Source organism: Channa argus, chromosome 14 (assembly GCF_033026475.1).
Source record: "Channa argus isolate prfri chromosome 14, Channa argus male v1.0, whole genome shotgun sequence".
Taxonomy (NCBI): Eukaryota; Metazoa; Chordata; class Actinopteri; order Anabantiformes; family Channidae; genus Channa; species Channa argus.
Genome location: NC_090210.1, coordinates 8,134,876 through 8,150,794, shown reverse-complemented (window position 1 = coordinate 8,150,794; position 15,919 = coordinate 8,134,876). Strand labels below are relative to the sequence as shown.

General features: G+C 37.9%; 2 protein-coding genes across 2 annotated transcripts; one reads left to right on the top strand and one right to left on the bottom strand.

The window, feature by feature from the left end:
* Positions 1-4: 4 nt before the first annotated feature.
* Positions 5-8,669, bottom strand: si:rp71-39b20.4 (potassium voltage-gated channel subfamily V member 2). Its single transcript, XM_067475370.1, has 4 exons — positions 7,514-8,669; positions 6,754-7,387; positions 5,550-5,675; positions 5-3,891 (listed from the first exon to the last, which is right to left on the bottom strand). The coding sequence occupies exons 1-4, from the start codon at positions 8,050-8,052 to the stop codon at positions 3,574-3,576; spliced, it is 1,617 nt and encodes a 538-aa protein (XP_067331471.1). The 5' UTR covers positions 8,053-8,669; the 3' UTR covers positions 5-3,573.
* Positions 8,670-9,399: 730 nt separating this feature from the next.
* On the top strand, positions 9,400-11,846 carry rps28 (ribosomal protein S28). Its single transcript, XM_067475369.1, has 4 exons — positions 9,400-9,516; positions 9,806-9,853; positions 11,072-11,194; positions 11,729-11,846. The coding sequence occupies exons 1-3, from the start codon at positions 9,478-9,480 to the stop codon at positions 11,192-11,194; spliced, it is 210 nt and encodes a 69-aa protein (XP_067331470.1). The 5' UTR covers positions 9,400-9,477; the 3' UTR covers positions 11,729-11,846.
* Positions 11,847-15,919: the final 4,073 nt, after the last annotated feature.

Here is a 15,919-nt window from a genome sequence, read left to right as displayed (position 1 = left end):
TTGTTAGTGTTAATGCTCCTCAGTTTGTTGGTGGAGTCAGGAATGGATGAGTAGATGAGAGGTGAACTTACCTACAGGGTTTATATAGTCAATGTGTGTCACCCATAGCAGTGGTTTAAAAAATGCGGAGGCCACAGATTCTTTCTGCAGTCTGTATTCAGCCTTGGTGAAGGAAAGGCATGTCCTGATCTGTAGCTCAGCAAGACAGTCATACGAAGTCTAATCAAGGCTAAAAATTAGATAAAAACATGGACTAATAGCAATCCACAGCTAAGCTTTACATACAGTACAGGTATTATAAAAGATTGTAGTCTTGGAGACTCTCAAGAACACCTGTGCTTTGTAGTCCACCTTCAATCTGTGTTTGGACGTCCTTTGAGAAACATAGAAGTAACATAGAAGTGTTTTGTTTTTTTAATCATTCACTATACTTTTATGTTTTTCAAGGCCATAAAATGTTTGCTTTAAAATTCACATAGTGTCATAATTCATTTCTCCTATTACAGTGAACCTTTTTCCTTGAATGTTAGTTGCTTTTACATCTTATCTTGACAGAGCTTGAGCGATGGGAGCTAATTGGAAGAGCATGTGTCTGGCAAAAAGATTTCAAGGATACCTACGTAGTTATTTACACACATGCCTGCCCCCGATCACACTGTAGCTGCCTAACCACGCCAGAGATGACTGTTTCATATTTCCAAATGAAAAACGTGAAAGTTGGCAAAAGTTACCTCTCCTGTGCTTTCCATTTTAAAAAGTTATGACAATATCACTGTTGAGCCGTTACTGCTTTACCACTTTTTATAGCTCCGTGTATGTAAATAGCTCTGTGTATGTAAAAGTGGCAGCTTAGATAATCAAAATTTTGCACTTCCCTTTAGCACAACAGACCATTTTAGCATGTTTCAGCTTGATTTTATGGGTTCATATGTTGCAGGCTTGTTTTTTTCTGTCTGCACTGTTTGCAGAAACAACAAGCAGATGTTTAAGTTATGATTAAAGTGGCTGCACTACTATTCCTATCCAGCATTAAACAGCAGACAAAGTTAGTGTCTAGCTTGTGCAAATAAGAAAGACTTTGGCAGCAAAGGAGCCAAATAGTTCAATCGGGAGTTAGTGGAGACAAAACAGAGATAAAAGTAGCAAATATAGGACTATTTTATTCCAGTTACACTACATACTATTGTTCCTTTGTGTCTGCTAGTTTTTTAATACCACCTGTTTGCTGGTGAGATAAATATTAAAGAGGTTTTGCTACAAGCAGAAACTGCAGTAGCTGAGATACGGTGTTGAATGCTGCTCTATTTGATGGTATATCTTGGCAATAAGATCATCAAAGCATTCATATTGTTATAGTTTTTATTGCTATAGGTAATACGTATTACTTGCCAGTCAAATCCATAGGTATATGTTTATGTATCAATGCACCAGGTAAATAGGCTATCTACACTATTCCTAAAAGATGATGTGTGTGCACTGTTTACGCAAGTTGCAGAGCTTTATATATGCCCCAACATTGTACATGTGAACTTGTGTGCGTGTCCATCTTCATCTGTCTTACTGACCTTTCTTTGCTGTCCCTTTTTACCTATTTCTGTCCATTCAGTCCTGGTTGAGTCACATTAGACAGCCAGAATCTCTCAGTACTCTTTGGTTTTAATTGATGCTGACAACACTATTAAATCACTGGCATCTCTCCCATTACCTTATCCTGTAATACTATTAGCCAGGGAGCATCGTCTCTCAGACAAATGAGACATGTGCCCGTTAATAGACAAGGAGTTCAGGTTTCTTCTATTTAAAGGGAAAGTGGATCATTGTGATAATGTCAAACATTTAAGTGCTACTGTATGAAGTAGAGATGTGCTTAATTCCCCAGAATCTCTATTTCTTCTTTTGATAGTTTGATTTAATACATATTAATATCATATTTTTAACAGCCAGTGGAATTGGTATGTTTTGTTATTTTGTTTCGGTGAATAAGGAACAAAAAGAATGTCACAGAGTTATTTTCATATGTCATATGTTTTATGGTCACCGAGTAAGAGACTCTCGTCTCAATTTTAATTAAATTTGATTAAATAACACACATATATATATATATATCATAAAGTGTCCGTTTGTGATTTTTTTGTTTGCACATTTTTAACAATTAAATCTTTATCACACATGGTAATGAACAAGAGCTGTAGAACTGCTTAATGGGGTTTACCCAGAGACTCTCAAATTAAAACCTTTAGGCTACTGCTGTCTCAGAAAAAATGTAAACACAAATTGAACACAGTTGAACACACTCTTTGTCTACGGGTGACATTAGTAATGTTGTTATGGTAATTTGTTTCTCCTAAAACTGTTGTCTAACGAAAGTCTAAGACTGAACAGGGCAGTGTATTTGCAAATTAGAGGTGACCAGTGCAGGTGCAGAGGGGTGTGATGATCAGAGGCACAACACTTCATCACTGCAGGCAGAAAAAATGTGTTAATCAGTGGCAATGGCTGGTCTCAATCATCGCCAAACAAATTATCATTCTTATTTACTGATTTACTGTAAAACTCTTCTTCAAGAGAAAATTGCTGTCTTTTTCTATTCCACTGTGTGAGTGGTCGACACACCATGTTAAATATGGAACATGGAGGGCAGGTCCATGCAGGGACTGCCCACTGCCCTTGTGTAACTATTGAGCATAAAATACAGAGCATCTCAATTGAGGTATATATGTTACAAACTGCCCTGCTATCAATAAAGAAAGTAGCCTGTAAGCACTTAAACAGAACCTGATGCACTGAGCCTAAAATAGCACTGTACATGTTTGACTTGTCTAACTGGACAGGAGGTGCAAGCACAAATCCCAGTAATCCTTGACAACAAAATTTAACTCATGCTCTTGCTTGCTACTTACACACTCCCCGCTGTGGCTCTTCTCCCACTTAGGTACAGTCACCACAGAAAAAGAAAGTGTCCTTTGATAAGAATGTCCCTTTGCTGACACAGGATGCATGGCACAAATGAGAGCTTGGCTCTAATCATGCTCATACAGTATTTTCCCAGCTACACATAATGTAAAATAGATTTTCATTGCTCATTGTCAAATGTTGAACAGAAGATTAAAAGTATTACTGACTGGTGAGCTGAGTATCAATAATGTAAATTACAATGTAAGAGACCATAGTTGTCCAAAATAGTTCATTAATAGCACTTCCAATGAAGACATTTCCCAAGCCTCCCAATCCCTCTTAAATGATCACTGTAACATTACACATTGAATTCGATGAATTAGACCTTGAATTAGATTACTTGACGTCCTTGTGTCAGTTTCTTTCAATGTAGTCAAAATTAGTTAAACCTGGACGCAAATAGCCAGTTGGAAAAAGATACCAAGCTCTCCAGGGTGAGCATATGGCCATTTTGAACTAGAAGTCATCACCCATAGCATCCAAAGATTAATTTGCTGTTGCCTCCATTTTAGCCCATAGATTGTTTGTCATATTGAGTTGAACGCAGATAGGTTCTTATAATTTCCATGGGTGATAAGGCCTTTTAAGGTTAGCAAGGTCGCACCTAGGCAGCTTCTCTCAATCCTCGGTTTCGTGGATAGTTTGCCTCCAACTGGGCCGATAGTGTATCTCATCATCAGAGTCCTCTGGCTGTGGTTCGTTGCAGCTGTCAAACTTGCGCCTAAGACGTTTCCTAAGCTGGAAGGTGCGCTCTGTGTTTGAAAATGTATATTCCTGCTCCTTAAGTTTGGCGTAATAATCAGAGAACTTGTTGAACAGAATTGAGATGGGCATCCCATTAAGGATGATGCCAAAAGAAATGCAGCCAAAGGCTACACAGCGGCCAAGGTAAGAGATAGGGATAACATCACCGTAGCCCACAGTGGAGATGCTCACCTGTAGGAAAAAGAAGGTAAGGTGTAATAAATGGCCAAATGGTAATGGGTTATGATTGTTTAAAAAAAACTACATACTCAAAAGTCAAGTGCTGTTCTGTTGTTATATGCTTTTCTTGCTATGAAAAAATACATTTAGTGGTCGGAAGAGAAAATTGGTCATACCCCCTCAGTCTTCTGCAAATTTGAATTATGTGATAGTTTTTTCAAATGATGACTTCATCCAGGGCCAATTCATCTGTTGGCCATGGGTTTGGGGAGCTTCAATAATTTATGTGTTTATGTACATATTCCATTGTGCTGACACAGTGTGTTGCAAATTGAGAATGAACAAGATGCTAAAAGATTTTCTGAAATGCACGGCAAGACTTTACATCTCTCAAATGCATTAACCACCAACAAGTTGCTTTACATCTTTTTAAAGTGGATTAGACACGTACAAGTTAGCAGCTGCCACCAGATATAAGAAAAAAACAAATGCCCTAAAAAAATGTGACAGAGAGTGCCACCACTGGCAGAAACACAGAGAACTAGGCTGATTATTTACTACAATGATCAAGGCTATGTTACAAAATTAAAAGAAAGATGGTTGAATTATCGGGGGAAATCGGGGGGAGCCAAAAATATAAAATATCAACTTGCTCAAAATAAGTAGCAAAATATACTAAATATCATGAATTAATCAATTTTTAGTTATATAAATTCAAACACCTATGTCTTGTTAAGTTCTCGCACTAAAGCTAGGAAACTTGTTGAATTTGCCTGAAAATATAAAAATGACATATTTATTTTAAGCTAATTAAAAACATTTGCTTTTTTTGCTATTCCACAAAATGCCTGAATGAGAATTTACAGTGCACTGTCTCCAGTATTTTGAAACCTCAGTGTAAGTACTTTGCAAGTGATAAAGTAATATTTAGATGCTTTGGTATTTATGCTTGTTCACTTTGCTGCCAAGAGTTAACAGAAACAGATAAAACAGCTGTCCAGGCGCAGTTGAATATGTTAGATCCACTTACCAACGCCTCTAAACATCACCTATTTTTACCGTCCCCTACCTGTTCTAAAGATTATGTCTTGTGCGTTTAATCTGTTTGTTTCCCGTTATAAGATGGAAGAAGTTGGACATGCAGCACTCAAATACTCAGTGTTCCACAAATGGATATACTGGATTTTTCATCAACGCCACCACTGCCAGGAAACTGATATTCTGATGCAAATATATAGTTTTATATATAGTTCTTACCTGATATTTTAGGTACATTCTGACAAATCAAGATTTTATATATTTGGGATTTTTTCTTCTTTGTGTGTCAATATCGAAAATTGATTAGGCCAATCATTAATTTACAAAATAGGAATCCATATGAGCTTTGGAATATAATCACTAGTTAACTGCTTGATGGAGTTACAGAAATAGCAAAGAGCCTGACCCTGCCCTGTGCATTTCTGTCTTGACCTGATAAGGCAGACAGCCAAAATCCCAGGTGGCCTAATCCCTAACACCTGAAATGCACCGCACTTCTAAAGCCACCAAAATAACAAGTACGGTACGAAGGGGAAAACATTATATTTTGTATTTGGGTTAAACCATCAGGGGAAAAAATCCAAATGTTGAAACTTTACTGAACTAAAATGTTAGTTGCTTATGCTACTTACTGCCGCCCACCACCAGGCATCGGGTATACTGCTGAATGGTGTCCCAGGCTGATCCACCTCCACAGAGTGCATCAGAGCAGAGAAGGTGAAGATGCCCATTGCAATGAAGAGGAACAGACAGCATACCTGAAGAAGCAAAGAGACATACAGTACATAGAGCAATGGCAAGGTTTTTCTTTAACAGTATTTGGAGCACTCTGGGGTACATTGGTTACATGGACAAAACCAGTCTATGTACAACAGAGACTGATAGTTTTCTGTATTTTCATTAATGTCAACAAATTTCACAAATTAAGTCTATTTACTGTAACATTTGTGAATCTGGAACCTGGTTTGACATAGCTTATTTATCTGAGCCATAGAGCTCCATCATGTCTAAGAACTTCTAAATATACTTCAGTCAGCCACACTGCTGCATGTTTCTTCTTGAGAAAAATGTTGTGAACTTCTTAAGAAAAGAGGACCAACAGCTAAAAATATCCATCACTTTACAGTCTCTGAAATAGGTTTTCAACTTCACATGTGCACATCCTGTGCTGTGATTGCACTGTCAGTCCTCAGCAATGCCACCCAAGGGAGAACATAGATGCAAGATAAAAGAGACGAGAATAAACTATGTGTCACAAGCCATCTGAGCAGCCCTGAGGCCTAAAATTTTGGGCACTTTTTTAGGGTAATTAAAATAAACTTAAACTGAGAAGATGCCCGAGCAGGTCCCAGTGGCAGCTTTTCAATAATAACTAATCTATTGTTCTAGAGTTATGTTGTAACAGAAAAGAATGTACATTTTGTTAAGCTTGGTCATGATGTGCTTTAGGTTGTGGCTCAAATGTGAAAAGTAAGTCACATTATTATGAAGGTGATTTGGTGAAGTCCTTAGCAAAGTGTTGTCTATCTACGCATCTAGGTGATATTGAGCAAGAGTAGCATTAAGTAGGCCATCATCATGCCAATGGGTGTTACTTTTTCACTTACCTTTTATGTAAGATTTATTTAGTTTGTCTGTTATTGAGCAAATAGTGGACAGTTGGTTTCTTAAGTTTTTAGCTCACCATTATTCCTGGAAATTACACTGATAATATGCTGCTTAAGTTTAACACTCTTTAAAGTTATCTTAAATGGATGTTTTGTGTGTGCTGCATTTGTTTTGTGTTTGCACCCTAAGTTACATTTTATTTTTGTCTGATTTGAAATTCCTCCTTACCTGCTCAGAGCATTGGCGAATGGTGAATCCAAATGCTCTCATGCCAGTAGAATGACGAGCAAGCTTCAAGATACGGAAGATGCGCATCAACTTAACCACCTTGAGCACCTTGCTAACTTTACTGACCCTTGACATGGTCTTTAAATCTTCCTGCGCACTGAGGTCTTCTGTATCTATAACAAATGCCTCAAAAAGGATCTGGATGAAGTACGGCATAACAGCCACTACGTCAACAAAGTTGAGGGCACTTTTCACAAAATGTTTGATGTTCGATGTGGTGACTAAACGCAAAAAGTACTCCATGGTGAAGAAAAGGATGGAACCAATCTCTATCCACTCCATGTAGGTTTTACCAGCAAGTTTGTACTCCCTGAGCTCTTTTACTGTATTCATTGTCATGGCAACAATAGAGATAAGCACAAAAAGACTAGAAAACACAGCAAAGGCTTTGGCCGACAATGACGAGTAGGGATTCTCCATTAAGTCCCAGAGGGCCTTCCGAAAGTCTCCAAGAAACATGGTCTTGTAGCCCTCATCATCCTGGTGAGGCTTAATCTCATCAATCAGCTCCTGGTTAACCTTCAGTTGGTCTCTGATGTCATCCACTTTCTCCTCAAACAGAATACGACAACACCTGAGCAAAAGTAGAGATGTTCAACCAGTTATAAGAAGTCCTTTTTGTAACCACGATTGAAATATACAGATAAAACATATAAAGCTACTCAATGCACATAATGACAAAAAATTATCTGTAACACACCTTGGAGTGTCCCTTATTTTTAGTCCCCAGAATGACATCTCTTCTTCAAAGTTAACTGGACAGAGACTGTCCATTACCCACAAAACATTACTGCAGTAGAAATGGAATATATAATGGAAGAACATGGGGTCTCTGTCAAAGAAGAACTCATTGTTGTAAACATTGTAATCATCACAGAGTGTCAGACACTTGACTGGATCTTCACAAAGTGCAAGGACACCAATCCGGGTCTTTGGGTATCGGAGGACCAAATGCTTTGGAATGTGAAACACCTTTCCGCCCACATTGAGGTTAACAATGTTTGACTGTCTTGGGTTTGGTGTGTCTTTACGCTGATCTTTTGTTGCACTTTTTTTCATACCAGGAGAATCGAGGTTGTCCATAGATGTCCATGGTTTCACAGAACTGTCCTGTGAAAAGGGAAATTCACCCTCTTGTTCTTCTATGCTTTGTGCAAAGTTCATTTCCCGTTTTATGGTTGCAAAAAGACTGGAGCGACGCTTTTTCAGCACTTTCAGCTTGGGTTTAATAGTCTCCATTTTGAGAGCTCCTTTGAAGACAAATACACGGAAAAGTTTGGCGATGATTTCAAAATATGTCAGTGAAAAACAGTGACAACAATGTTCCAAAAGATCTCCATTTCAGCAAAATATTATCCTCTTCTGCTTCACTGAAATAAAGGCAAAGGAAAAGACTCGCTGCTTGTCTCTCAGCATGCAAGATCAACTTCATGAGTTAGGGATTCAGCCTCTTCACTGATTCTCTAATCCTATTGCTGTTCTTTCTGTCCCAACACAAGTTAAAAATACTGTTCACATGGATTAGTGTTGTGATTTAAGGCTTTAGCTTCTGACAGAGGAGGAAAGGCGAAGAGAGTGGTGTGATGGTAGGGTTGCATTGCCAATGAGGCTATGGAAGGCTTTTGCACAGGAAGTTCATACTAATGCTAGAGGTAGATTACACAGTCTAGCTCTAGCTACAGAATAATCATTTAACATAATGGCATTCTCTCAGGGCTTCTAACAGGGATAAATACAGTCCTCGTTGGTCTTGATATACGAACATAAGTTTGTCCATAAATATTTAAACCAAGTCAAAATAAAGTCTTATTTTGACAGTATCTAAAGAATCAAAGATGTTTAGTTTAGAGGGTCAACTAAGATTCTGTCAGAAATTTGAAGTAAGTAGAATTTCTGAGGAAAATGTTAATATGCTACAAATACCTTAAATAAAATTATTAAGAATATATGCCTTTTTATATTGGGCTAAGTTTGTAAATCTTTGCTATCAACAAGCAAACATGCAATCGTATATGCGGACTGTATATATGACAATGTAGTTTTCACATCCTGATCAAAGAGAGTGCAAGCAGGTTGGAACCGGTGGAGAAAAGTGTCAGGTGTGTTGTGTGATAAAAGAGTATTAGCGAGAATGAAAGGAAAGGTGTTCAAGACGGTGGTGAGACCAGCAATGTTGTTCGGCTTAGAGACAGTGGCACTGAAGAAACGACAGGAGGCAGAGCTGGAGGTAGCAGAGCTTAAGATGTTGAGGTTCTCTTTGGGAGTGACAAGGATGGACAGGATCAGTAAAGAGGACCTCAGAGACAGCTCATGTTAGATGTTTCTGAGATAAATTCACGGATTACAAGTAGAAAAAAAAAGGGATTTAACAAAGAGACAGTGAAGTGCTCTATTACCTCACAATATAGGCAGTTAAAAATAATGGTATGGCCCACGTTTTTGGTATTTTCCAAACTACCGGAAGAGGAAGTGAGGACTTTAGAATATTTTAAATATCTTCATTATTTTTAAAAAAAATAGTGTTATCCGTATTCTGACTTTATGTGTGCCCAATTGTCTTGCAAGTTAATTCTAATATTCAATTTTTAATGAACTTCAGGATTTGAGTTGCGTTATATATCGTGAGGGCACCACGTGACTTCCTTTCCCGTCGAACCTGACAACATGGACGCCAGCCGCGTGCAGCCGATCAAGCTCGCAAGAGTATGAAAACGTTTTATATGGTTAAAATTGTCGTCTCTGTGTGAATAGAAAGTTATAGTAATGATTACTGCATCCTACGGTTCCAAAATCTTAAAGTTAAAGTTACTTTTTTACCTTTGATTAGTAAACGGCAGGTCGCTTCTTGTGCTTCCATCATGGAGGGGCCTTTCTGGTGCTAACGTTAGCTCACTGTTAGCTTGATGTAGACCGCTCTAAATCGTTTGTCTCCGAAAATACGGTATCTGTTGAAATGCTCCAGTGTTCATGTCATTTTATGTTTTGTTTTTAGGTCACCAAGGTGCTCGGAAGAACTGGTTCACAGGGGCAGTGTACTCAGGTATGCTATCAAAGCTAAGGACTGAGAGCTAACGTCCATGTTGACATGATTTTACTCTATTGTTACGAAATACGAGCAGTATATCAGTGTATATATAGTACAGTGTGGACACCATCATCTGTTAATTATTCAGGCGTATCTACAGGACCTAAAAAGTCTTAAGGCATTGTTTTCTGCTTCTTTGAAAAAAGTTGATATGATTTCTAGCAAATACTGCCTGGAAGATCTCCAGGGTCCTTCTTCCAGACCTTGTCATAAACCACTTTTTCTTGGTTTGGCTCTTTATCATTTGATAATTATTCAGGACCAGGTCATGGAAATGGGTGACATGAAGGTCTCTAATATTCATGTAATTTGTGAGTCATAGGCCACGTAATCCATAGTGGTTTTGATCTTATTTCAAAAGGTTTAACGGGTAAAATGTAAAGAAGCTAGTTTTACCTGGATATTACTATATTCATTCTATCCGCTCACTAACTACATAGATAAGAGCACAACAGTGTTGAACCCAAAGAATATCAACTTCCAAACATATAAATATAAGGGGAATTAAGGTGTTTACCAAAGTACCTAGAATCATCCATTTTTCTATTGGAAAATGTATTATAATCAGAATTGTAGCTACCTGATAATGTATTTGGCCAATGGTTTTAGTTGGCCAAAGTAGTTCACTTGGGTAGAGTATCGGGTTAGGGTGCATAAGGCCGCGAGGTTGAATCCCACCCAACCAAAAAGGGCTATCTTCGTGCAGACGTGGGAGCATGGCGGCAGGAATGTCATTTAACATAAATAAATAAATGAATAAAAAGAAAAAATGCTAGCCAAATCTCCTTGAAGGGACAAGCCAAAAGCAGTTGATCTGTTTTAGTTCAGCACATGACTGGGTGTATGCTGTAGCGTTTGTAATAATAAATAGGGTGGACCATGTGATCATCTGTCAGATTTTACCTCTCGTAACAGACACCACCTCTTGTGGTGTCTGGAGAATCCAGTTACAACATCGTCCAGAGTCCTTTCCTAGATGTAGCACACAGCAGGGTTTTTTCCATGTCAAATGTTCTCACCTACACCCAACAGTGTGCTGGGTTTTGTACTTGGATAGAGCATCCACACATCATCTATCTCAGACTTTGTACTAGAGAGCTAAAATGACTTGTGTGTTTGTGGCGTTTGCGGTTGACTAGGCGTGTGTGAAAATACATTTAATTTCCATTGAAGGTCCGTGTTGAGTTCATGGACGACAGCAACCGCTCCATCATCAGGAACGTGAAGGGCCCAGTCAGAGAAGGAGATGTGCTGACACTTCTGGAGTCTGAAAGAGAAGCCAGGAGGCTGCGATAGGTGAGGAGACAACAACCTAGCTTTGTCTTTTAACCTCTCTGATGTTCATTTTGCATCCCTAATATTATCTGCATTGGTGACATCACATTAACATATCACACTACATGGCACAATGTAATATGAGACCCCTTTAATTCAGTTGCCATGTTTTGCTTTAAGTGAGTAAAGTATTTGCATTACAGTGTATGTAAAGTGTTTAAAATTAGACTAACTGCTATAACCATAGATCGGTATAAATATAGAATCAAGAGCTCTTTGATATGTTGTCCCCAAAAACTGAATGAAGCCTTTGGGATTTTGCAAGGCCTTCACATTTGTTTTTGAAAATTCAGTGATGGTAAAATATGCATAAAATAGTTGACAGGGCAGTTACATTAACAAAGAAATAATGTGGTTTTCCAATATGCAGTAGATTTAATATTAATGTTCTTTGCTAGCCTACTGTTTATGCAGAGAAATAAACTGTAATTTTGCTGGTTGAGTTGCTGTATTTTTAAGATGATGCATGACTGATCATGACTGATGTCTTCACAGTTCCCATTGAAGCTGTGAGGTATCGATCCAATGCTGTGGAGATGTTTCACTTCAGTTTCACTTGCAAAGGCCTACAGTTCACTTGTTTGGATGTTTTGAAATAAATATTGAGATGAAAGTGTGGGAAGTCCTGTGTTTTTTGTGAAGTCTGTAATCAACAGTGCTTTTAAATGTTGGCTTATAGAGTGCTTTTACCCAAAGCGCTTTGCAATGTTTCTTCTTGTTCACCCTTTCTCACACACACATAACACACAGATGGTAGTGGCTGCATGCCACGCAAGGTGCTCACCTGACCCTCGGAGCAAGTTGGGGGTTCAGTGTCTTGCCCAAGGACACTTTGACACGTAGCTAGGAGGTGCTGGGAAGTGAACCACTGACCTGTGGACAACTGCCTTACTAACTGAGCTACAGCTGCACAGTTATGGAAGTTGCAGCAGTGAACGGAATTATGTCAGAGGCTACTGGCTTATTTTGTTTAGCAAAGTTGTTCACTTGTGGTTATTCAGTTGTTCATTGTGGTTAAATTAGGCACAACATACTGGAATACAGATGAGTAAATTTAGTAAGAGTTGGTTCAAGTGTCATCTTTTATAATGGGGTTATGGTTTGGTAAATGTAAGCAGATGGACCATATCAATCAGGGAAGAAAGAAATTAAGTAGCAATCGTTTTTTTCCCTGATATCAAATTACCAGTTACCCTTATCAAAAACATCTATGTAGTAAAATTGTGCTGTAATCTTTCTGTCCACTAAATGAGCAAATGTCAAAGGGACAAATAGAAAGCCAGTGATTCAACAATGCTGCTGCACATTTGGCATTGCAAACTAGGTTTATTTTTATTATTTGTGCAGATGAATTCCCCAAAGGGCTTTTAACATGGCAATAAAGTTGAATAAACGTCTGTATTACCAGGTCGTGTAGTTTATAATCTGTCCAGTAGAGGGCAGTATCACTCCAGTGAACTCAAACTTTAAATAATTACATTATAGTGTTAAATCATTTTAAGAGAAGCTGTTTAACTAACAAAAATCCAATTCAATGCGGCCAATTTTTAAGCACAAAATTCCAGATAGTCTGATGATAAATGTATAATTTTAATAGTCTATAAGTTTCGCCTTGAGGCCATAAAATGACACAATTTTGACCTCATGTTTATATAGAATAATAAGGTTTGAGAATATCATTTTTGCATATTTAACAGTGTTAAATATTACTACTACACAGGTGAAGCCATTTACATTATTATATTTTGTAGACTGATATTTAGTAAATTTTGTGATTTTAATGTATTGTACTTTGTTTCAAACTGCCAAATCATTAACTTTACTACCAAAGTTTTGAAAAATTGAGCACAGATGAGAGTAGCCTAATGCAACATGTCAGTTTTTCTGTTCCTCCAACCACATGTAATGCAGTTTGACTTAGTTAACCTGATTGAAAACATGCATATTAGGTATTGTGATAGTTAAATTGCTTTGTTTGACTGTTGTGCAACTGAATTCAGCTTTTCAATAAGCTCATGCTTTGACTTGCAGCCAATGTTATCTTTTAAGCACGTGGCACATACAGCCTTCTCTTCCAACTGGCAGGAAATTGCATAATAACAGTTTGACTTTAGGAAAACAATAAAAGTGCTAAAGAACTGCATAAAGAGCATTACAACAAAGCAAGTGGTTTTTACCTCTTGTTGTCATTGTAATACTTATGCATACCAGTGGAAAAAGAAACACAAGTGTATCAATTTTCTCGTGACAGTACATCTTGGCCTGCAATATTGCAGCTGAAATTTATAAGGGTTATAAACACTGGGGACTTATTCCAGCATTAGTCAGGATAGCATCAACAAGTAATGTGAAACCACAGAGGAGAACTGACACTAAGTTACAAGTTAAAAAAGTAAGATGGGACCAAGAGCATGCTGCTATACGACAACCAACCAAAAAGTAAAACAATACAACAGTGATAGACATGAGAGAGACAGAAAGTTTTTTTAACATCTACAAATAGTCAGAAATTGGGGTTTAAATCTAGATAAACTGCCTTTATCTTGCATAACACAAACAGTGCACCCCCAGTACCCCGTGTGAGCATAAACAAACAAGTTGCCCAGAAGACTTCTATTATAATGTGCCCTGAGACAAATCAGAAAACAGATCTACAGTTATTAAAAAGGTTTACCAAGGGCCTCTGTTGGCCTTATTCTATTTTTGACCCCAAACACAGAGAAGAAACAAGAACCTATAAGGCAACAACAGTGGGAGATAGTGATGTTATTCAGCAGACTTAACAATCAACATCAGCTCTGTGTTTAAAAACCAGTGTGCATCACTATATTCCCTCTGACTTCGTCATTCCACAACCCTTCATCTGTCTGCTTCGCCTACATCTATTCAGACCACGGATGGCATGTGTTTACCATCTCTCCATTTCCTCTGTCTCTTCCCTTCTCTATCTCTGACGAAGAAACATACCAGGTTAGAAACAAATCTATCCCAAGGCCACTCCCTGTTTGTCTGCATACCACCAAGGTCTAACTCAATCAGGAGAAAACACCAGCAGTGGACATGTCTGTCTGTTTTTCTGCCTGTCTCCAACATTAATACAGACATAAAAAATATGAAGGACATAGTGCTTTGAGGTGGGTAAAGAGCAGCTCAGATTAGTATTTATTAGTATTTCACAACACTCAGCAGTAAATGTATGAACTGCTTTGCACAGGTATACTTAAAGAGGGCATTGTGTTTTGAATTAAACACATTATATAACATTGGAATTATAATGCAACCATACAGCTCCAGATTTCATTTAGAGTTCTGAAAATGGCTCAGAAAGCCACTAATCAGGTATTTTATAAATGCATAAATCAATGTAATTTAAAGATTAGTCTTTAAGTCTAAATCTTAAAATTATACTTGTAACACCTATAATCTGGTTGAAACATAAACAAACCTTTATGTGTTTTTACCTTTCACACCTTATAGCATGTTTGTCTTCACTCAGTGATCAGTAATGAAGTCTGGGGAAATCTGAATTAAAGTGCTGACATTGTATTTTTCATTACATAATGCCAGTGTGAAAAAAACAGTAACCTCCCACCTAATTTACATAGTCCCGGGCTTCCATTTCCTTTTGACATTTCACACAGTGGAATAAGCTTTGATAAAATCATAAGCTCATCTCCTTTTTATCACAAATGACCTGCTTTACAAATTCTAATAAGTGTAATCAATTGAAAAATGAAACAAAAGCAAAATAAGACTGCATATTTTGCTTTCAAAAAATGTTAACTCTTAAAAAATAACCTGTAAATATAAAACTGTGAGATTTTGCTTCACATTGTGTGAATTGATTCTTTGTTTATGGAAAAGGGGGAAAAGAGTTGAAACTTAGTACAATCTCCTTTTATTGTGCAGCACATGAAACACTGTTCCACCCACATGGTTATTAGAGTGTTTAGGGATTCTGGAAACAACCCCAAAACAATGCCTTGTTAAACAGCTTTGTGGGTCTTTAAAAGAGTTCGTATTCATTTTTTCACAAAATTGCATGCTTAGCTTTGAGGCACAAAATAGGGCAGCTAGACTATAATCTATCAATTACCAGCTGCGGTCTTTTGTTCCAAGTCTTAAAGTAATGGTGCAGATATATTACAAGTGTGCACCCCCTCTGTTAAGTGAATTATATTATGATTTATATTATATAATTTGTTACGTTGTTGCATATTTAAATTGGTTTTCAGCAGCGGAAGTTGGAACAACTTCTACTGACACTTGAATGTGCTTTTTGTCTAAAATCATGTAAGAGTTGATGCCAAATACATTTTGCAGAGTAGAAGTATAAAATCTATCAATTATCTTTAACTGTTTATCCTGTTCAGGGTCAGGGGGGTCTGGAGCCTATCCCAGCCTTCATTGGGCAAGAGGTGGGATACACCCTGGACAGGTCAGCTGTGCCTCGGAGGTAGAGCAGTCATCCACCAATGCCAGGATTGTTGGTTTGATCCCTGGCTCCTCCAGTCACATGTCAAAATGTCTTGAGCAAAACACTGAAACCCAACTTAGTTGCTCCTGGTGAGTGTTGGCCAGCTGCATAGCAGCTCCCCCACTGGTGTGTGAGTGTGTGTGTGATTGTGAGTGTGAATGGGTGAATGAGAAGCAGAGTAAAGCGCTTTGAGTGCCACTAAGCATTAT